The sequence below is a fragment of the Cannabis sativa genome, chromosome 8, assembly GCF_029168945.1.
Source record: "Cannabis sativa cultivar Pink pepper isolate KNU-18-1 chromosome 8, ASM2916894v1, whole genome shotgun sequence".
NCBI classification, from domain to species: Eukaryota; Viridiplantae; Streptophyta; class Magnoliopsida; order Rosales; family Cannabaceae; genus Cannabis; species Cannabis sativa.
Window position 1 is genome coordinate 20,150,776 of NC_083608.1, and position 23,912 is coordinate 20,174,687.

The 23,912-nt window shown below is 38.5% G+C and overlaps 1 protein-coding gene and 1 long non-coding RNA gene across 2 annotated transcripts; one reads left to right on the forward strand and one right to left on the reverse strand.

The window, feature by feature from the left end:
* Nucleotides 1-943: 943 nt before the first annotated feature.
* On the forward strand, nucleotides 944-6,196 carry LOC133030044 (uncharacterized). Its single transcript, XR_009683945.1, has 4 exons — nucleotides 944-1,195; nucleotides 3,929-4,052; nucleotides 5,811-5,873; nucleotides 5,986-6,196. It is a non-coding gene; the product is annotated as an uncharacterized LOC133030044 (long non-coding RNA).
* A 12,531-nt stretch (nucleotides 6,197-18,727) lies between these two features.
* On the reverse strand, nucleotides 18,728-23,668 carry LOC115699976 (rhamnogalacturonate lyase B). The gene is made up of 15 exons (XM_061102536.1): nucleotides 23,042-23,668; nucleotides 22,820-22,941; nucleotides 22,546-22,605; nucleotides 22,083-22,202; nucleotides 21,885-22,004; nucleotides 21,649-21,790; nucleotides 21,369-21,539; nucleotides 20,979-21,137; nucleotides 20,781-20,887; nucleotides 20,573-20,663; nucleotides 19,982-20,123; nucleotides 19,717-19,873; nucleotides 19,488-19,604; nucleotides 19,256-19,382; nucleotides 18,728-19,161 (listed from the first exon to the last, which is right to left on the reverse strand). Exons 1-15 carry the CDS (start codon nucleotides 23,249-23,251, stop codon nucleotides 18,904-18,906), a joined length of 2,103 nt encoding a protein of 700 aa, XP_060958519.1. The 5' UTR covers nucleotides 23,252-23,668; the 3' UTR covers nucleotides 18,728-18,903.
* Between the last annotated feature and the right edge of the window lie 244 nt (nucleotides 23,669-23,912).

The window sequence follows — 23,912 nt, forward strand, 5'->3', positions numbered from 1 at the left end:
TTAAAATTCTGTGAGTTGTAATTAAAATAGTTATACAATGTAAATGATATCTCATTACATATCATTTCATGTAGCTACCATATCTAATTTGATTAACTAGTATGTTTATGTACATTGGGGAATTTCTAAAAATGCACAAATATACATTATTCCAAAAAAAAAACACAAAGATTTAATAGAAATTTTGTTTATTAAAACACAATTATTTTTAACAATGGTTACATACATTTGTAAATAAAAATGATAGGATCATGATTTGTTAAGAGTTTATGTCATGCTTTTCCTAATACAATAGTACCAAACATGTATGTAACTAAGAGGTAAAGAGAGAGAAATTGCCACTTATTTAATGTATACCCAATTATTATACACAGTGACATAGTTAGTTGAAACAACTTCACATTGTGTGTAATGTTTTATATTTTTTAAGTGCTAAAGTGAAAATTAATCTAATCACTAGGCACACAATCAAGTCGGAGATGGTGAAGTGAGTTATAATCCTCAAGTGGTGGCTCCAAATTTTGGATACGTGTGGTTAAAATTCGTGAGGCCCTATTCAATAATTGGAACAATTGTAGCATTCATGTATGTGACTTTTTTATATATCTAAATATATAAAGTTACACTTATTCATAAATTTTGTAGACTTACATTTTTCTTTTGATAATATATATAGAGTTACTTACACTACTCATAAATTTATTTATATTATTGGTTTGCAGATCGGTGTTTACACGAGTGATGACTGAGAGCCCAGGTTTGTTTGAGTGGTCTCTACTAGCTGAGGCATCACCTGCTGGCCTACTTGCTTTCATATGTTGGAATGCCTACTTCATTAATAAGATTTATGATGTAGATATGTCCAAGTAAGTAACATATATTTTAGGGGTCTTATTACATGAAAATAAAAACTACATGCCCTTTTAAAATGAACTACTAAAACTCAAGTCTTTTATAATACAATACAATTGTGTATTTCAGATTGAACAAACATTATTTAGGAATAGCAGCGGGTGAAGTTTCGGTAAAATCAGCATGGTTATTGGTGATATTTTATTTGTTCAGTGGATTGATAATTATGGGATTATGTGGAGAACCAGTGATTACTGCTCTCTATTGCCTTGGCCTTTTCCTTGGCACCATCTACTCACTTACTCCACTTATTAAAGCCAACAATCCTCTCCTGCTTCTTCCGGTAACTATATAATATATATACAATTATATATGGTATTCGTTTTTATTAATTTTTTTAGATGATTTTGTTTAAATAACACATAGTGATTTAATTTGCAGATGCTGCTCATCAATAACATAATATGTCATGATACCAAAACTACACTTGGGCTTACATTTAAATGGAGGTGCCTTAAAAATTTTCTATTTCAACTAATAATTAAGTTTCATAATATACATAGATATGGGTTTTAAGCACATCATGTGCAAGTGCAAAAATATGGAGAAAATATACTTTTTCCATAATTTATGGTAAAAATTTGAGTAACTAAAAAACTTATGAGAAAATATTTATAAGTGAAAGACTATAAAACCAGAGGAGAGGGTAGGAGCAAAGAAGAAAAGCAGAAGAAGATGAATAAGTAAAATGAATTGCTCAATCATCAAATGATTAACCTTAGATCTTTATTTATACACAATGTTTGTACAAAATATTATTACATCAAACAAGAATTAGCTGAGGCCGACTATAATAACAGAAAATTAAACTAACAAAAAGCATAATTGATCTAACTAACTTTCTATTAGAGTACAAACACTTGAAAAATCAGCTAACATTTTGTTATCCTAAATATCCCCTTAAGTCCCCTTAAGTGACATTTGTCTACACCAAGTGTCAACTTATCATTTGAAAGAACAAAATAACTGGAAGAGGCTTTGTGAAAAAATCGACCAACTGAGTCAACATAACGCATATTCAATTCTTGAGCTAAGATTTTGTTACAAACTGTCAACCAACTAACTTCTACAGTTAATTAGTTTGTTCAGTTTTTACTGTTTGTACCTAACTGTAACTAATTTTGTTACATTCTTGTTCTGTTTTCTTTAGTTGGTCTCTCAATCTTTCTGTATCTCTCTCTCTCTATAAATAATGAAATGGTTCTTCTCTTTGGCTTAACCTTTACAAGCCTTAGAGACATTGCATTCAATAGTTTTCTGTTTAGTGCTTAGTATTGATAGGTTCATGCATGGTATCAGGAAACCATTGACGCAAGTCTCATATGGATCCTCAAATTCTCGAAAATCCACCGCGCTCTACTACTCAAACTCAGGGGCAAAGCTCCGGCAATGTCCTCCCCCCGCAGAACTGGAATCCTTTCCAGAATTCCCTAAACTCTTCTCTCACTGTAAAACTCAATCGATCCAATTACCTCGCCTGGAAATCACAGGTTGTTCCCACTATGATTGGTCATGGCCTTGACGATCTGCTGTTCACCAGAGTTGTACCTCCTGAAAGACTAGTCACTGGTGCCCCCAATCAAGAATTCATTGCCTGGAAAAGAAAAGATCAGCTACTTCTCAGCTGGCTTCGATCATCAATGGCAGAATCCATTCTTGGATCTCTTGATAATCGTCTCTCGTCTCATACACTCTGGAGAGCCTTGGAACAACGATTTGCCTCTCAGTCCAAAGCTCGACTTCTACAAATAAAATCTCAGCTCTCTATGATTCAAAAAGGGAACCTATCCATTGCTGATTACTTCGATAAAGTCAAAGTTCTTAGAGACACTTTGTCCACTGCTGGTCATCCGATTGATGAAAGTGACCTCATCATGCACCTGCTAAATGGCTTAGGTCCAGAATACGATCCAGTAGTCGTTCATGTAACAAGCCTCGTCGACGATCTTTCTTTTGAATCGATCCAGTCTCTTCTTCTCACTCATGAAATTCGATTGGAAAGACATTACACCATTGGAGATCAACCATCAAAGCCCTCTGCCAATCTGTCTGTGAGCTCTTCAAGATTTTCTACAGGTTCAAGAACCAGTAATTACAATGGCAGAGGTGGTGCCTCAAGTTCTTTCAATCGTAGCAACCCCAGACCCCATAGTCGTGGATATCCCTCAAATAGGTTAGTGTGCCTTAGTACGAGTATGGAACATTGATTGGAGGCAAGGGGATTATCACACCAGAGAATAGGACATTGAGGAAACTATAATTGAATTTCAAATAACAATGGCTAAATCTCAGATGTGGCTAAGGCAAGGGCACGATACTCTGATTTTGTATTGGACCTGCCTACCACTGTTTGCTTCTTTGAACACCAGATGTGGTCACCCTATTTTTGAATCCATTCAACGTTTCGATAATTTTTTTTATATATTTAGGTGGCATTTGGTAATACTTTTATTTTTAATTTTTTAATCGCGGAAATGAAAGTAAAATTTATGTTCTTAATTTTTTTTTTTTTTTTAAAAAATGTATTCTATAATCACTAACTTTCATTTTTTTTTTTATTTTTATTTTTTGTTTTTATTTAAGATGGGTCTAGGTTCAAGTTTGGGGGGTCGTGTTCCGAGTTCGGGATTGGGTCTAGGGCTGGAGTTTGGGTCCCATATAGTTCAAGTTGGGTCAGAATTTAAAATATTGATTAAGAAAAAAAATTATTTAAAAAAATTGTGAAAGTGATTTTTTTATTTTGTTTTCAATTTTTTTTAAAATTTTGATTCTCAATTAAAAAAATTAAAAAGTGAAAACAGTTGTATAAATCATATTTTTAGAAAATATTTTCAAATAAAAAACTGATTAAAAAGTATTAAAAAGTATTTTTAGTATTGTAGTTATTAACCTGTATTTAATTATTATTTATTTTAGTATATTAAGATAGCTTCTTCTTCTTAATTTTCATACTTCGTTATTTATGGTTTCTAGTGTGTACAAATAGTAATTAACAGTTTATCATCATGTCTTGAAGTTACAGATATCAAATAGTAGCATTTGTCACAAAATTTGGAGTTAGAAAAATTGTGTTCCATGGCACGTGTCTTCTCCTGCTCATTTATATTGGTTCCATTTTCGTGGCAATTTGTGTTCCTCAGGTGAAGTACCTTTCTTACGTCTACTATAATTTGTTTAATAATTAAATAATAATAATAGAATTTATACTTTAAAACGACTCTTTTTTTCTTTAACAATAAATGACTTTTATTTATGGTCTTTATATTTTTCTTATACAAACACATTAATTCTCATTTTTGTGAATTAGTCAATCATTAATTTCCTCTCTTCTTTTCTTTTTTTATGAATTGTATTTTATTATGTTACACATTTGACTACAGTTTCAAAATATTGTGTGAACTATACCATTTTGTTGATTTTTGTGCAATTTAGTACAATATTTAATTAGATATAATATCTTGAATAAGTAATTGTTATTTGAAATAAGCAACAGTTCTAATTTAATTAAAATGGAAAAATACATGAATATCTTATGTTTGGAAAGCAAGATTAGATTTGATAGAATTTATAAAATATTGTAATTTATATTTGTTTTTTTGTAAATTACAGAGGATACGAAAATATTATTAATCAAACAACCTAAATACTATACCCCTTGATAACTTCTTAACACTGTTAATAAAAAATTGAGATAATAATTTTATCTTTTTTAATATTTATCAACATATTTATCTCCATGGCAATTTATTTCTATATATTTATTTTAAATTTACTATATTGGCAAATGATGAACTATAGTTTATTCTTTTATTTTGTTCTTTCATATTTTCAATCCAATCTAAATTCTATGTAATTTCACTATCAAAACGTGATATGTAATATGTATCACAAAAAGAAATATGCCCATACTAATTTCTTTACTATATATATAAGGGTGACTATTCAATGGTTACATTTTTATTGTAACGGTTACATTTTTTTTTAACCTGTAATAGCATGTTACTAATAGGTAGACTTTCCTTTTTTAGATTTAATTAATTATAATTAACTATTTTTTTAAAATAATTAATTAAATAATAGACATTTCTTTTTTAGAATTATTTAATTATAATTAATTATTTTCTTAAAATAATTAATTAAATATTTAACAAGACCTCTTTTAACAATTAATATTTATATTTAAATCCTTACTTGAATTATTTTAATAATTAAGCCATTTAATCATAATATTTACAATAAAATTTATTTTTTTTTACAAAAATTAAACTTCTTTTGACACAAATTAAAATTCTCTTCTTATAATAAATTTTCAAATAATTAATTATTTTTAAATGATATTTAATTATTTTGTTACAATTATATGAACTAAGTATGAGGCCTCAAGCTAATCAATCGATAACAAGTGCAGCCATTTTTTTTCTAAAAAATCCTTCAACTTATTTCATTTTTAAATTTTTAAATATTTAAATAAAAAAATTAAATAATTAAGTGTAATAATTTAAAATTAATATTACAAGTATAATAAAATTTAAATTATGAAATTATATGTGTATAATTTTAAATTATAAAAAGTTTTGCTATAAAATTTTAAATAATTTAAGTATAAAAAATAAATTGTTAAAAGATCCTTATATAGTAATAAATTGTAAAAAATTAATTAATAATTATAATTAATTTAATTTTAAAATATAATTAATCTTAATTAAATTTTTATAAGAAAATAAATGATTAGGTCACTTTTAGGTTACAAGTTATTTATTATTTATTTTTATTTAATTTTCAAATTAATCATAACCATTTAATATTAATCCAATGGCTTAAAAAAATGTAACCATGATGGTTACAATAAAAATATAACCATTGAAACCTCTTCCATATATATAAATATATATTTACAGGCTTTCAGTTGTAATTTGATGGTTCCTATTCACATTATTTTGGCATTGTGGTTACTTTTCCAGGTTAGTCCTCCATTATAAATAATGTAATTCTTGAACAATTTTTTTTTTCAATTTCTTCTATTTTTGTTATTATTATTATTTTTTTCTTCTTCAAATATGTGCTTAATTTCAGGATTGGATATTAGAGCACACAAAGATAAAGGTATGTAAAATCCAGCATATGGATAATGGGAATGCTTAACACTACTCAATAACTAAAAAAGTGATATTAATTATCCCAATAACAGAGCATCAGCATCCATAAAATTAAAGGGTTATATTGTGTTTGGTTTTTATTTTCAATTTTTTAAATAACATTTAAAATTTTCAAAACAAAAATAAGTTAAAAACAAAAGGAAAAAAAAGAGAGAAATAAAAGTTACCAAATGGTTGTCTGTTTCTTTTTTTTTTTTTTTTTTAAATTATTACTGTTGCCTCTGATTTTGCCCAATATACGTGGACCAACCAGATAAGGACACGTGGATCAAGCAATTTACAATATTTGCTAAGTCTTTATGCCATAAGGTATCGTCCAGGATGTAGCTCCCGGAGAAGTCATATGGAACTCCATATGCTCCCGGAAGCTCGAGTAACGTTAAGGCATCTCCGCGAGGTGTCAGTTTTCTCCTGAGCAATCAAGTCGCATTAAATGCCGCATGGGAGGAAGCGTGTTGGGACTGCTACACGCAATAAAGTCTGACGGCACAACCTCCAACCAACAGCTGCACAGTAATGATCATTTAAGTCTAGCGACGGCTACACTGTGAAGAGTCACATCAGTCAAAAGGCAATAAGGACATTCCACATAAAAACCCTACAGCACCTAGGAATTTGACCATGCATTACCTATGGTATATTCATTGGGAATGCCCAACTTTATGGATACTTATAGATACACTTGTAAGGATAATTTTGGGGATCACCTCACCAAAAACACTATAAATACCCCCCTCAAAGCTCATTAAAGGGGATCGAGAATCTGGGGGCTGCATATGAGCAAGTAGAGAAAATACTCACCAAGAACATTCTCTGTATTTATAAGAGTGAAACACTCCCCAAATACATTCTCTGTATTAAAGACATCCATAAATAACAAAGACTCGTGGACTAAGGCTCATTAACGCCCCAACCATGTAAAAATCCTTCTCTCAATTTCTTACAGCTCACTAACTTTATAATATTTTATTAGTTGCCGAAAACCTCGGTCAACATTTTACCCCCCAAGCCTTGTTTATTTGAAAAATAAAACAAGGCTTGTTCAAGTACTTCCGGTTGACTACTCGGTTTCTTGGCACGAGCTTTGAGCGCGTGAGGGTGTATTTAATGATGGCTTTTAATGCAGCGATTCACTTTTTGCAGGGGTCGATTCGTTTTGCGCCCATTGATTGATACGGCGCATTAATGGTGTCAGACGGATACTCAAACGTTCCCACCGCCTTTATTGCAAATCAATCTGGTCCGTTGATCTTTGAGCATTCGAATCGTGCGCTTCCCCCACTGTTTGATTGGTAGGTGATGACGCCTGTTCCTCATGCAGCTTTGCCTATAAAAGCCACCACCTTTTCTTCATTTCGGTTACTTTCTATTTCTTGCCAACTTTGCTCAAATTTCCCAGAGAGAAAATTCTCAGACCCAAAACAACGCCTTTAAACACTTTGCAATTTTCTCCAGTTTCTCTTCGTTTGTTACTATCAGTCCTTCTTGTCTCTATTCGATTCACATCAGGACCCCCAGTTTCAACACTTCATCGTAAGTTCTTTGCAACCTTTGCTTTATTATTGAATGGCATGCTGTTACTTATCTGTTTGTTCTTTTCTGGGTTTGCATTCGAAGTTTCTGGGCATGCAAGTGTTTAAGTCCTTCATATAATCGGTTTGAGTTTACTGCTCTAGTGATAGGATTACTGTTGTCACGCGTCTGTTGTTGTTTTCTCTTCTTTTTCTTTAGCGTGTAAGGCCGTCTTCTGTAAATTTATTGCACCCGACTCTTGTCCAGGGAATCCTCCTAGGGTTTCCTCCATGACAGGTGTCCGGAGGGGGCCTCTTTCCAGCGGTTAGGGGACCCCCATTCCCTTTTTCTTGATTTGGGGTTTGGTATGGGGCCTAACTGCTGGAATCTTACTCTTTTTACAGAATCGAAAAATGTCTGCTTCTGGATCAAAATCATCGAAGAAGAGCGGCAAGCGCCTAGCTACCGTCGAGGAGGTCTCCCTGGGTCCCGTTGCCCAGGAGGGGTACAAGTCTTGGGCGACCGGATGGAAGGCGGCCGAGCTTCACTCCACTCTGACCTGTCCCCATCAGTTGGAGAACATCGTGGAGGTAGTTGGAATCAAGCCTTCCACATCAAAGACCTACCATCGGCCACCTCGCGACGCGGAGACGCCCAATCACAATTACGGCGGCTTCGGGGCCTGGAGCCAGACGCATCTGATGGCTGGGGCCATGCTTCCTCTTCAAGATTATTTTGTTAATTTTTTAGTTTTTGTCGGCCTTGCGCCATACCAACTTATTCCCCAAGCATACCGCCTGCTTTCAAGCTTATTTATTTTTTATTCTGCCCGGGGATGGGGATCTCCCCGCCCGGTGAAAATATTGTATTTTTACAAACTTGTTTCCATCCCCAAGAAGGGGGACAAACTTAAGGATGATTTTTACGGGTTCCAGGTCCACCATGCTAATGAAGGAGTGGTCCCGTATAATAGGCAAACTCACGTTAAGGAGTATCGCCATCGTTTTTTCTTCTCCTCCGGGTTCCGGGCAGTGGACCATCCGGATCTCCTTACTGAGTGGGTCAGGATTCCTCCCTATGAACGGACTGCACCTACTCAGGTCTTTCTTCGGAGAGCCCAGGCCTTTGCCTCTTACGACCGGGCTGATCTTGACGTCGGGGGCCTGGTCACTACGGAGAATTGCAGGAAGGCAAAACTCATCCTTCCGCACCAATCCGTGGAGGACTCTAACCTTTCCCGGGTTATCTGTCTCAACGTGAGGGCACCGGTCGCGGAGAAGACCTTCCGGGACGAGATCATTGTCACTGCAGAGAAGAAGTACCAGGAGTATCTCTACCGGAAGGCTCAGGAGAAGGCGTACTCTAAGGCCCAGGCGGCTTCCGGGAGGTCACTTCGCGTGGGGAGCCCGGTTGAGAGAAGAAGCCAGGCGATCGCCGGGAAGCCCCTTCATATTGGGGACTCGGCGGAGAGAAGGGCTCCCAGGCCGCAGCCTTCGGCTCAGGAGCCGAACACTGGGGCTCCTGGTGCCAGCACTTCCGGCGCCGGCGGTAAGTGTCCTTTAGTAGTTCATTATGTCCCTTCTGTTGGCGAGTATGCCAGTCTTAGGCCCGTAGGGTTCGACGAGTGTCTTTATAGGTTTAGGATGCCCTCGACCCGGTGGGGAGACCATTTGAAGGAATTTTATTTTTCAAACTTAGGAGATTTCCTAGGTCGGTCCCGGATGGGTTCTGGTCCTCCAGAGCCAGTTCCCTTAGGCCCTTCAGCTTACATTACATCCAGCTGGTTCCGGCCTTCAGACAGCTATCTCGGAGATGATGCTGCCAGCATCAAAATTCGCAACTTTGCTAGGGCCGAATTAGAGAGTCAGGGTAGGACTAGCTTGCTTGTCATATCTTGTGTTGGTGGTTTCCCACGGATGTTCTAACACTTGCTTTCTTTTGTTGTAGCAGGTGCTTCTATGGACGCCATTATGGCCAAACTTGCCGGGGTTCACACTCCTGAGGCTCCTCCTCCCTTTACTTCTTCCCCGATGGCCCCTGCTTTAAAGATTTCTTCCAGTACTCCTCCAGACACTATTGATTTAGTGGATGACGAGGAGGTGCTGCCGGGAGAAGGTCAAGAAAAGCAATGGGACTTTTCTGAGGAAGTTGAAGAAGGTGCAGGAGGGCTCCGGGCTCTTCCTGAGGAAGCTGAAGAAGGTGAAAAAGAGCAAGAAATTGCTCTGATTCACAAACGTAAAGGCAAAATGATTGCCCAGGAGGAGCCTAAGCGGCCTCGGAGGGCTGATACTCCGGCCCACGGTCTTGATGGTGGGGTCTCTCCCATGGAAGAACATACTGCCCCTCCCAACATTGTGCTGACTCCGGTTCCTGGAGATGAGGCGAGACAAGAGCTCCGGATAGCTAAACACAACTACGCCATGGATGAATACTCCCGGGGGTATGCTGAGGTGGAAGCCCTTAGTAGGGTTTTGCGGGTTGAGATGCAAAACACCATCAACAACCCAGAATACCAGAATCCGTGGGACCTGAATTTGGACCCCCTGTCGGACTGGTTCGGTCGCTTCCTTGGGCCCACCTTAGCTCCCTTTGCTACGGAGATGACTGGCGAGTTTGCGTCTCAGCTTACCCGGTGCGCACCTAAGCGGTTCGCTGCTTGTGCATCCTTGAACTCCATCTTCCAAGTCCAGGATCTCAGCCACTCCCTCACTGTGGTAAGTGTTTTGTAATTTGCTTTTCCCCTTATTATTTTCTTCTTCTTTTTTTTTTGGAGATTCTTTCTTATACTTGTATTGTTTTTTAGCTTGCTGCTGAAGCCGGCCGTCTCTCCAAGAACATAATCAACCATGGCTTCGTCCTGTCTGATTTTGGGGACATGGTCGAAGTCAGGAAGATTCTTCAGGATCTTACTGCTGAGAGGCGGCTTTACCAAGAGGCTGCTGAGCGCCGGGAGGCCGCTGCCAAAGCTAATGAGGAAGAGGCTAAGCAGAGGGAAGCCCAGGCGGAGGCGATGATCCGGGAGGAGGCCTTGCGGAGAGACAGGCTGGAGGCCAGGCACCAAGAGGAGCTGAGGGCGAAAGGCGAGGCCACTGCAAAGGCCAGGCGGGAGCTTCGGGAGGCCAGGGAAGCCTTGGACGAGATGGTTGCCAAGGTGAGATCCTTAGAGGAAACTCACCAGGCAAACTTAGAATCCAGGGCCACTCTGGCTGCGGAGCTGAAGGAGCTCAGGGACTTCAAGGAGCAAGCCTCAAAGAAGGCAAAAAGGGCTGAGCTTCTTTCTCCCGTTTCCTGCAGCCGGTGCACTAAGCGCTTTGACGATGGCATCTTCATGGCTTGGTCTACCAATGATCAGAATATCAAGCTTACCTTCTACCCCAAACCTGAGGAGATGATCGCCAAATTTCGGGAGAAGAAGAAAAAGCTTGATGCCATGGTGGAGGCACGCATCGGACCTCGTCTCCCTCCGCGCATTGATTAGGCCGCTCGAGATTAACCCAGTACAACCAGGATTTCACCCACTTTTTTTTTATGTATATATTTGTTTATATACAGCTATTTTGAGACAATATTTATATAGCTGTTTTTATTTAGAGGGGAGACAATTTCTAAGTCCTGTTCCCGGGCCATTTGTATATATTTTGACCTGCCCTTTAGGGCTAGGATATTTATACGTGATCTTTTTTGATGCACATATTTCTCTTTTTGACCTGTCCTTTGGATCAGGATTTTTATACTTATGCTTTTTTTTTTTTCTATTTTTGTGCATACTCTTTTTGACTTTCCCTTTGGGTCAGGATATTTTACTTAGTTTGTTTTCTGTCTGTCCGTGCGGTATACCCTAGTACCCCCCTGAGTGGCATAGAAATTTTGTTTTTAAGGCACTCAGTTTTATTCAACATGTGGAAGATGTATACATTTAGACGGTACAAACTCTTTAAACAAAGTCTAAGTTACATTTTTGGCTATTGGTAATATTTTCTGAGGTGATCGGCATTCCAGGCTCTTGGCACAATGGTTCCATCCATTCTTTTTAGCTTGTAAGTGCCTGAGCTGATTTCGTCCTCGATTTCATATGGTCCTTCCCAATTTGGCCCAAGTACCACCACTCCGGGTTCCTGGGTGGCGGGGAAGACTCTTCTTAAGACCATATCCCCAATAGCAAATTTTCTGTTTTTAACTTTAGAGTTAAAATACTTGGTCACCTTCTTTTGATAAGCTGCCATCCGTATTTGAGACTCGTCCCAGAGTTCTTCAACTTGATCCAAGGCTTCTTGAAGCAAAGCCTGATTCGTGGCTGGATCGTAAGTCGTTCTCCTGTGGGACGGGAATAACGTTTCTACCGGGACCATCGCTTCACAACCGTATGCCATTGAAAAAGGCGAGTGACCGGTCGTGGTTCTGGGGGTCGTTCGGTAGGCCCATAACACTTCAGGCAACTCTTTAGGCCAATTGTTTTTGCAGGCCAGCAGCTTTTTCTTCAAGGTGACCTTTAGGATTTTGTTGACTGCTTCCGCTTGACCGTTTGTTTGAGGTCTGGCCACCGCGGAGAAGCTTTTCACTACTCCGTGTTGGTTGCAGAAGTCAGTAAATTCCTCGCAATCGAATTGCTTTCCATTGTCAGAGACTATTTTGTGAGGCAAGCCATATCGACACACTATGTTTTTGATAACAAAGTCCAGTGCTTTTTTAGCAGTTATGGTCTTCATGGGCTCAGCCTCCGTCCATTTGGTGAAGTAGTCTACTGCTACTATTGCATACTTTACTCCTCCTTTTCCTGTTGGCAGGGACCCAATAAGATCTATTCCCCATACCGCGAAGGGCCAGGGACTAGTCATCAGGGTGATTTCATTTGGAGGAGCTCTCGGTATGTTCGCGAACCTTTGACACGAATCACACTTTTGGACGTAGTCTATGCAATCTTTTTTCATTGTTGGCCAGAAGTACCCCTGTCTCAATATTTTCTTTGAGAGACTGGGTCCTCCCGTATGATCTCCACAGAACCCTTCGTGGACCTCTAGCATGATTTGTCTAGCTTCAGGATCCGATACACACCTTAAATAAGGCATGCTGAGTCCTCTTCGGTAGAGAATTTGATCCATCATTACATAACGATGAGCCTGATACTGAATCTTCTGAGACAGTGCCCTTTCTTGGGGCAACTCACCTTTTGTTATGTATTTTATGATGGGGACCATCCAGCTGGGTTCTTGCCCAACCGTTATTGTGGTCTCTTTTATTTTGATGCTTGGCTCTGCCAAGCATTCCACTGGTACTACCCCCAACTCTTCGATTTCGCTATTTGAGGCTAACTTAGCCAGACAGTCCGCGTGAGCGTTCTTTTCCCTGGGGATTCTTTCTAATTTGTAGTCCGTGAACTCGTGGAGTAACTCCCGAACTATTGTTACGTACGCGGACATTCGCTCGCCCCGTGTTTGGTATTCTCCCGATATCTGGTTTACGACCAGTTGGGAATCACTGTAGACTTCCACTCTTTTGGCTCCTACAGCTTTTGCTAATTTCAGCCCTGCTATTAGGGCTTCATATTCGGCCTCATTGTTTGAAGCTGCGAAGTTGAACCGTAGGGCCGCTTGGAGCCGCAGTCCGGTTGGTACCAGCATATTTGCGGTCGCCTCGGCTTCGTTGCATTCAGTAATGAAGTCTGCCAAGGCTTGGCCTTTTATAGAAATTCAGGGTATGTAGTGCAAGTCAAATTGACTTAGCTCCATCGCCCACTTGAGGAGCCTTCCGGATGCTTCAGGTTTTTGTAGGACTTGCCGGAGTGGGTGGTTGGTCAGTATCTTGATCGAATGTGCTTGGAAATATGGCCTCAATTTCCTTGATGCCATCAGGAGGCAAAAAACCAGCTTTTCAATGATTGGGTATCTTGCTTCGGCTCCTATCATGCGCTTACTGACATAGTACACAGGATGCTGAGTTTTCTCTTCTTCCCGGACTAGGGCAGCACTGACCGCGTGTTCAGAGACAACCAAATATAGAAATAGGTCTTCTCCAAGAACGGGTTTTGATAGGATGGGAGGCTTGGCCATGTGCTCTTTTAGTTTTTTGAATGCCTCCTCGAACTCGTCCGACCATTCAAACTTTTGACACTTCTTCAATATGTTGAAGAAGGGTATGCACTTGTCCATGGACCGTGAGATGAAGCGGCTTAAGGCAGCTACCTTTCCAGTCAGGCTCTGGACATCTTTATGCTTTTTGGGGGATGGCATGCTCAGGAGGGCCTGGATTTTATTCGGATTTGCCTCAATCCCCCTTTGACTGACGATGAAGCCCAGAAACTTTCCTGACTTGACCCCAAAGGTGCATTTCTTTGGGTTGAGCTTCATGCCGTATCTCCGGACCACTTCGAAGCATTCCTCTAAGTCGCTTGCATGATTGTTGCATGCTTTGGACTTGACGAGCATGTCGTCTACATAAACCTCCATATTTCGCCCCAGGAGGCCTTTGAACATCCGATTGACCATTCTCTGGTAGGTTGCTCCGGCGTTTTTCAGTCCGAAGGGCATGACTAAGTAACAGTATACCCCGCTATCGGTCCTGAAGCTAGTGCACTCGTGGTCTGCCGTATGCATCTTTATTTGATTGTACCCAGCATAGGCGTCCATGAAGGATAGTAGTTTGAACCCAGAAGTGGCGTCTACCATCTGGTCGATCCTGGGCAGCGGGAAGCAGTCCTTCGGACAAGCTTTGTTTAGATCAGTGAAATTTATACAAACTCGCCAAGTTCCTTTCGGCTTGGGCACCAGGACTGGATTGGCTAGCCACTCCGGATAGTATACGTCGCGGATCATGCCGTTAGTCAAAAGTTTGTCCACCTCTTTCTCCAGAGCCTCGGCTTTCACCGAGTCAAGCGGGCGTCGCTTTTGCTGGACGGGGGGCATGTCCGGATTGACGTTGAGTACGTGGGTGATGACATGAGGGCTTATGCCAGTCATGTCTTCTTGGCGCCATGCAAAGAGGTCGATGGCGCCCTTTAGTGTTTTTATTATTTTTTCTTTTTCCTCCGGATCTAGGTTCTTCCCCAGCCGGAGTACTTTGGTGGAGTCGAGGTCGCACACTGATAATTTCTCGACATCCTCCATCGGTTCCACAATTCTTTCGGACCCCACACGGGGGTCTAACTCATCTTCTTCAGCCACTTCTGGCTCGGCGGTTCCGGACCATTAGTACGGGCAGGTGGGTTGCGACATTGTAACATTGTCTTGCTTCCCCCTGGTTTCCCCTCACCGTCCCGATCCCGGCTTCCCAGGTAGGGAACTTCAGGCACAGGTGCCGAATCGATGTGACTGCGCCAAAGTCTACCAAGGCCGGTCGGCCGAGGATCGCGTTGTAAGCAGTCGGACAGTCCACCGCTACGAAAGTGCAGTATTTAAATGTGCTCTGGGGGGTGTCCGGGCACAAGGTGACTGGGAGCCTTACTTTTCCCATTGGGATAAGTGTCGTCCCGTTAAACCCTGTGAGCTGGGACCCACTGGGCGAGAGGTCCCGGTCCGTCAAGCCTATTACGGTGAAGGCTTCCTTGAAGAGTAGGTTCACGGAACTTCCATTGTCAATTAAGACTCTGGCCACCACTTTATTCGCGAGGGGGGTCTCTATGACCAATGGGTCATGATGAGGGAAGCGCACTGTCTTGGCGTCTTCTTCCGTGAACGTGATGGGTTGGTCCATCAGCCGGGGCCTTTGAGCTGGGAGTTGAGTAACCTCCCAAACCTCATTGTGTTTCACGGCCCCTGCGTATCGTTTAAGCTTCTTGCGAGTAGTTCCTCCGATATGGGGACCTCCGGAGATCATGGCTACCCTCCCATTAGGCCTGGGCGGCAGACCGGGGATGTGTTGGGCGTCGTCCGTGGGAGCAGCTGGAGTTAATGCCCCTTCTGTACCCCCGGTGTTCCCTAAGGCATACCCACAGTTGCCTGGCCCGGATTAAGGTGGGGCAACCTATTTTTGATCCACTCGTAGAGGTGGCCTAACAAGATTAGGTTTTCAATCTCGTCCTTGAGATTCTTGCATTCATTGGTGCTATGACCGATGTCGTTGTGGTACTCCCATCTTTTGCTCGTATCTCTCCGGGAGCTATCCTTGTACAACGGTTGTGGCCTCCGGTAGTGTGTATTTTGCCTAGTAGAAAAGTACACACGCTATTGGGAGTCCGACAGCTCCGTGTATTTAGTGTACTGGGGGGTGTACCCCATTTTCTGGCGCTTCTCCCCCGTCCGGGTGCTACCCTTGGAGGACCTTTTACTCCTCGAGCCCTGGGAAGGGCCTGCCAGGCTAGTAGCCGGAGCAGAGTGCGAAGGAGTTTGTCCATTTATTCCAGACGGGTTGCCGAAATGGGATGATGCTGGTGCCAAGGCCTGGCCCTGACTATATCCGGGGGTAGCAGAGAATTGTATGCCACTTGCTTGTGGAGTTGCGGTCGGGGTAATACCCGAGGGCGATACTCCGGGCGTATATCCTACTATCCCGGTGGGATAGTATCCTCCGTAAGCCACGATTTAGGCTTCTTCGAGGTTGATATATTTTTGGACACTCTTCTGGAAGTCCTGAAGGCTAGCGGCTACTTCTTGCTGTAGTTCATTCCAGAAAGGAGTCCCAGTGCGGATGCCTGCTTGGAGTAGCGCAAGCTGTTGTCCGTCGTCAACTTTCTTAGTTTTTGAGGCTTCCTCTCGGAACCTCTTTATATAATTCTTCAAGGTCTCGGTGGGCAGTTGCTTGATATTAGTCAAGGCACTGACCTCCAGGTTGACCTTTCTTGCGGCGACAAACTGTCTCCAAAAGTTGGTCTGTAGCTTGTTCCAACAACCCACGGATCCCGGTTCCAATTTTTTGAACCATTCCTCCGCGGACCCACTTAGAGTAAGTGGGAAGCACAGACATTTGGCGTCATTGCTGACCCTCATGACCGTCATGACACGGTTGAACCGTGATAAGTGGTCGCTAGGATCGGAGTTCCCGGTATAAGCTGCCATTTCGGGCATCTTGAAGTTCTTAGGGAGTTGCACCTCTAAGATGTGCTTAGCACATGGCTCCCGATCCTCGCTGTCTGAGTCGAAGTCGTCTCCTTTCTGTCTCCGGGAGACTCGGGCAATGTCTTTTCAAAGTATGGCGAGTTCCGCCATAATTCCTTCATTTAACGTACCCGTGGAGACCGCGGGTCCGTATCTTTTTTGGTCAAGGTGATCTCGGAGATCACCTTGGTTCCCATTGATTTGATTTCTCAGATCAACGGGAGGACACCTCTGTCCTCTTCTCCCTCTACCCCCGGGGTCGGTGCACGGAAACGCTTTTTCAGTCCTCTCGATCCTGAGGGCCAAAGCTCCCTTTTTGGGGCTTGCCCCTCTGCGGACATTTCCCTTTAGGGAAATCTGAGCGAACCTTTCACGGATCCTGCGCCTTTTTCTTTCGCACTGGGGTAGAGGTAGGGTTTTTTGTTTGGTTCCCTTCAGCAAGGTACCTTATAGGGCTAGGCTCCCTAGATTTCTGCTGTTGGGAACTAGGCGAGGACGTCGCTGGTTCCTTACCAGGTCCAGCGGTCATTGCCTTGGGGTGCACGTGAATGCCAGCCGCCTCCATGGCTTTTTGCATGGCCAACATCACTTCTTGCATTTTCTGGTTTTGCGCTTTCTGAGCTTCGATCTCGGCTTCGTGATTGATAGCTTTTTGTCTGAGAAGCACCAACTCCGAGTAACTACCTTCGTCGTAGGCATACTCATCGAGGTTTCCCTCGTAGTCATCATCTGGAATTCCTTCTTCTTCCTCGGAACCCTCTGCTGCTCTTGAGGCTACATCTTCCTCATTCGGGTCTTGAGCATCTTCTAGAGGGCGAGGCTGACGAGTACTTCTAGTCTCCACCATGTTTGTGAAGTCAAGTGTTCGTTTATAGTAGCTTTCTTCAGCTCTCAATGAAAGCACCAAAATGTTGACCGAGGTTTTCGGCAACTAATAAAATATTATAAAGTTAGTGAGCTGTAAGAAATTGAGAGAAGGATTTTTACGTGGTTGGGGCGTTAATGAGCCTTAGTCCACGAGTCTTTTTTATTTATGGATGTCTTTAATACAGAGAATGTATTTGGGGAGTGTTTCACTCTTATAAATACAGAGAATGTTCTTGGTGAGCATTTTCTCTACTTGCTCATATGCAGCCCCAGATTCTCGATCCCCAGAATTATCCTTACAAGTGTATTTGTAAGTATCCATAAAGTTGGGCATTCCCAATGAATATACCATGGGTAATGCATGGTCAAATCCCTAGGTGCTGTAGGGTTTTTATGTGGAATGTCCTTATTGCCTTTTGACTGATGTGACTCTTCACAGTGTAGCCGTCGCTAGACTTAAATGATCATTACTGTGTAGCTGTTGGTTGGAGGTTGTGCCGTCAGACTTTATTGCGTGTAGCAGTCCCAACACGCTTCCTCCCATGCGGCATTTAATGCGACTTGATTGCTCAGGAAAAAACTGACACCTCGCGGAGATGCCTTAACGTTACTCGAGCTTCCGGGAGCATATGGAGTTCCATATGCCTTCTGCGGGAGCTACGTCCTGGACGCTACCTTATGACATAAAGACTTAGCAAATATTGTAAATTGCTTGATCCACGTGTCCTTATCTGGTTGGTCCACGTATATTGGGCAAAATCAGGGGCAACAATTACCAAAACTCATTTTTATTTTTAAAAATAAAAATAGAAATTGTGTTTCAAATTCTATAAACATTTAAAAAATAAAAAAACAAAACTTTTAGAGAACACACCTTAATGTGCATGAATATAATTTGATAATGTATAAATATTATGCAGGTGGCAAGTGCAAATTTCTACATAGTATTTTGGAGCAAGTTTTACTCGGAGTATATTGTATTTCCTTTCATGTAGGAAAATGTAGTTAATTTTTCATTTAATTAGTTTTAAAAGTGGACCCTATTCCAAATTAAATAGTCAAAATAAACTGAATGATATGTTGTTAAAGTATATATAACAGATCATAACAAATGCCATACTTTCAATAAGAGCCAAAGTCTATTTTAGAAATTAAAAAAATGAAAATTTCTATTTAGAAACAGACAAATTTTATTTCATAAATATAATTTTTTTTAATAATATTATAATTAAATCAACAAAAATAAACTAAAGATGCCAGGAATAAAATAATTCTCACAGCACTTTTAACTAAGCTGTCAGCAGTAAAGCATATATATACTTTCAACAGCTAAGCTAATGAGAAACTAATATGGATCATTACATACTTATTATAAAGCAGCTATTAAGGCAAAGAATTTAATATATATAAAGAGTAAAAAATAGTTTAATTTATAAGTGGGTGGTGAATGAAGCAGTAGCAGGGCCTTCTAGACGAATATAATCATACATGATTCCCTGAAAAGGGGTGGTCGTATTTGTTCTGGTAAGAAAAATGGTGTTATTCCCTTCCACAAACAATGACCCTGGTATCTCTATATTGAACAGCCAATAAAGCCCATGAATTCCATGCCTTGCTATACTGTTGTCTTTTCCTATTACTCCACTCGTAAATAATGGAATCTTCTCATCTGCTTTATTAATTCTTACCTGCATCAAATAAGAATTTTGTGCATTTATTATTTCTTGTGAAAAAATTAGTTAAAAAGAAATATTAGTTAAGGTTAAATGTTGTGTAACATACTTGTAATTCGGAAATATGTGCGGTGGCGAGGGCTATGCGCAATGCATAGGTTTGGGTCTCAGTCCTATTCTGAAGACCAAATCTTATTTGCCATGTAGTATCTGTATATGTGCTATTATTACTCCTCCTATCACAAAAATAAATAAATAAATATAATCCTAATATATGTGTGTGGTATTACTATTAGTTTAAATTAGAAACTACTAATTAATTGGATTTAATTATTATTAACCTGGCGACTTGAGCAAAAAACCAATCTTCACGGTAATCGTTGAGACCAACAGTGTAAATCAAGTCGTTATTTGGATATAAATCGGTGTATCTATCCCAAAGTCCGTACTGCCTATACCTGTAAATTCATTGCAAAAAACTAATCAAAATTTAGCTAATTAATTAAAAATCTTGAAAATTATATATATAGAACCATTTATAATACACTATTCAAAATTGAATATACGTACTTTTGAGTGTTATTGAGATAGAGTTTGTTGACATAATCAGGATTAGGATCAGGAACAAAGAACTCTGCAGCAGAGCGGTCAGGAGTGCCAATTTCCCACAATGTTGGCCCATTTCTTGGGGGTTTATACACAAGTACTCCCATCTCTTTATGTGCACCTACAACATTATTATTACTATTAATTGTTGTAAGAACCCTACAAAGTCAATTAATTAAAACAAATCTATACATATATATATTAATTATATTAATAAGATCATATATACCTGGAGTAATAGTAACAACATTACCATCACGGTAATCACCAATAAAACCAGGCACCCATCCATAAATACTGTAGTTTCCCACTCTTATATTATTGATACGAAAATTCCCATCCTTGTCTGTTTCGGTCCAAAATTGATATCCCTGCCAATTAATAGTTAATTAATACTAATTATGTTGTGTTTCTTCATGCATGTAATTAATGGTTTTTTTTTGGTCTAATAAAATAAGACTAATTAAGATTTTTACCCTCAAACTTTGACAGGTACAAAATTATGCTCTTAAAAATTCTCTCCGAACTATTAAGATTGTTGAATTTAATGATTTTTATCCAATTTTTGTAAGAAAAGTTTAACCTGGATGAAAGTTCAAGGGGTATAATTTGACACATGTAAAAATAAAAAGGACGTGATTTGGTATATATTAAGTATGATATAGTATATAAATAATTACTAAATTAGTAAAATTGAATTAAATTAGACAAAAATCGTTAAATTGGTCAGAAAAATTTAAGAGATATGATTTAGTACATATTAAAATTTAGAAGGGAAAAATAATAATTAGCCATAAAATAATATAACATTATAATGTACCTTAGCTTCTCTTTGCCAAGATCCGGCATCTCCTGGGGCAGCCAACCCCACAAACGCACCACTTGCACTTATAGGAAAATTACTCACATACCTACGCTCACGCCAATAAAATTAATAAAGCTTTTTTAGTAAATAATAAAATGAGCTTAATTAAAATTTCCAATAAAAATTTATATACGAGAGTCTAATAATAAATTAATATTAATACTTGTCGAAGAGTAGTAATTTGCCACTTAAGCTGCCACGTTGGTGTGATTTTGGATATTCCTTTGATTGTGGGAAATTATATGGCCAGCTTTGAACTTCAACTTCCATCTATAACAAGATAATGATCAATATATATATATATATTTACCAAATATATGACAAGTAATTAATATTAAAAAAAAATGGAATTTATTAGTACCTGTTTTTTAGCGTCCTGCCAGAGTTGATGAAGTGGGTCACCTTGTTTTGATAAGGTATTAAGATGAATGAAAACGGGACCGTACATCTTCTTCCATGACTCATTTTTATTAAATTCCATTATCAAATCCGCTCCTGAGTAATGGGTACTGTGAAAAATCTGATTCACATGCATTCCATAAATATATTATTTTATAGAAAAAATCTACTACATATAGGGACATCTTTATTTTTAGACGATATAGTAAACATTAAAATTTAGTATAAAAAACAAGATTCACATATTCGAATTTTCAAATTTTGTTTTCTAACATTGTAAATTATTTAAGTTTACTGTTTTATAAAAAATAATTAAATGATGGCAAAAATATAATAATTATTAGATACTTACGGCGAGTGTGGTGGGGCCGACATGAGAAGCGAGACACTGTTTGAGGGGCCCAGCGGAGCGGAACTCATCAGTGGGAGTAATTTGCCAAAAACCCATAGGTGGGTCTGTGGATATCCACCCATGTACCCGATTGTCTTTGTTTTCCATAGAATATTGATACTTGTCGTCCACCTGTCAAAACATCTAATTCATTAATTCATCATTTTATCACAATAATACATATTAATAACAGTGTTGATCATTAATGAAAAACTCATTATATATATATATATAGACGTACTTCTCCTTTGAATTGTGGCTCGACAGGGTTGACAAGTTTGACGGCCTCAGGGTAAGCCAAGGCTTGGCCTCTTTCTGGTGACCTATCTAATTGAATCGGCATATATCTTTGCCTATCATCATCTATAGCCATATACTTGAACCTATATATAATATATATGTACAAATTCTTATTAAATATTAATTACGATCCAGAGGAACTGACAAAAATATATAATTGAAAATATTAATTATTACTTGTCTCTGTTTAGCTTAAGAGCTACTCGAGTGTTGGTGAGTTGGAAATCAGGCCATCCATTCAAGTGTTCGTATGTCCCATATGTATAGAAGCCAGACGAACCCCGAAGTATTATGTATCTATATATAATAATTAAATGTAATAAATCAAAATTGTAATAATAATAATAAAAATAAATATGAATATATAACTAAAACCTTTTGTCAAAGTTTAATGGGACGGCCTTGCCCTCTTGTGAGAAATTCCATGTTCTGGTGAATGAAATCTCTATTTGCTCCTCATTTTGGAGTATTATCTTATAATCTGTTGCTTGGAGCCTGCATATATATAATTACAACCCATAAAGAAGTTCTATTAGTAGTATATATGTATATATATATAATCGTATGTCTAGCACCAAGTTGGGATTAATCACATTTAACGTACGTATACTAAAGTTTCCATATTTATAATTTTTGAATCAAATCTATTTTCAATGATCTGGTAACATTTTTTTTTATTCAATTTAGAAAAACTGGTTTCAATTAGCTAGCTTTTGCTGAGTATTTTAATCAATGATATTTTCTTTTCTTTGAATTAGAAATATATATTTATATCGATCTATTTATTTGTAAAAAGGAAAAAATAAAAGAAAAAACTGGTGATCATCAATATATATACCTATCAAGAGAGCCCTTTTTCCCTGTACTTCCATTCCCAATCCAAACAAGGTCCCAGTACCTATTATATATAAAGATGTGTAGAAAAGAAAAAGGTAATTAATCTTTCATCATCAATAAAATATAAATTAAAAATTATTATATACGTACTAGTATTTAAAATATTCTACAATATTACTATTGATCCAAACTAAATTTTGTCAGCCATACATAAACATGCTCTTAATTTATTTTTCAAATAAGAAAATGCATATATTATAAGAATTCTTATGTACCCTCTGTTGATTTCATCGTTGACTACATCAAGCAAGTTATCGACGCCGTTATATTTTATTCCGGTGATTGATCCTTCCGGTTTTGACAGCGTTATTTGCACTATGCCGTTGTCCAACACAATCTGCACATTAATAAAATACATATATAATTGTCCAAATTTACACAAATATGTTATATGTATGTAATAATAATAATAATAATAATGGGAAAAATCATGTTACATATTTATCAAGGATATTCAACGTCACGGGCTGAAGAGCAAGATTGGAGTAGTCGTTGTTTGCTGATTGATCTATTGTTGTATCGGTCACGAGCTTATCACGTGACTGATGAGTAGTATTGCTCATAAATACGATAATAATAAGAATGTTTATAATCACATGATGATGACTATTTGCCCCATTTGATCTTCTTTGAAAATTCATCATCATATGTGAATATTTAGCCTTAATTTAGAGACCAGAGTCTCTAATCACTGGTTATATTACACACAAATCTAGAGCCTTTTCTTTTTGTTTTTATTATACATATATATAGGATCAGGAATTATTAATATGAGAAAGATATCCTGTTCACTAATATTTATTCTGTCATCTTATATATATATATATAGTAGTTTCTTATATATAATAAAAATCAATAAATCCCTCTACATATATGGGTGAACCTAGAGCTACATAGCTAGACAAACCAATAATTTGTTAATTTGTTTTGAAATATAGTTTAATTGTTCGCTTCACGTAAAAAATTGATCAGACATTATCATTTTATTGACTAATTAATTAATTATTTCATAACTGATTAAAAACCAAGATTGATTTATATGCATAGTTATCTTAATTATATTAGGCCTAATTGACTACAAAATATTTTGAGAACCTATTCAGAGTATGTTTTCGGGTTCGATTTCTTCTTCTGTTTTTAACTAATCGATATGTATATATAGAAGTTATTAATTTTTCTTCTTCTGTTTAATTCTATATATATGTGTATTAATAAAATCGTATATGCAGATTTATATAGATTGTGCACTGAATAATTACTCTTATTCATGTATATTGTTACTAAAGTTTATTTCAATATTCGAGATTT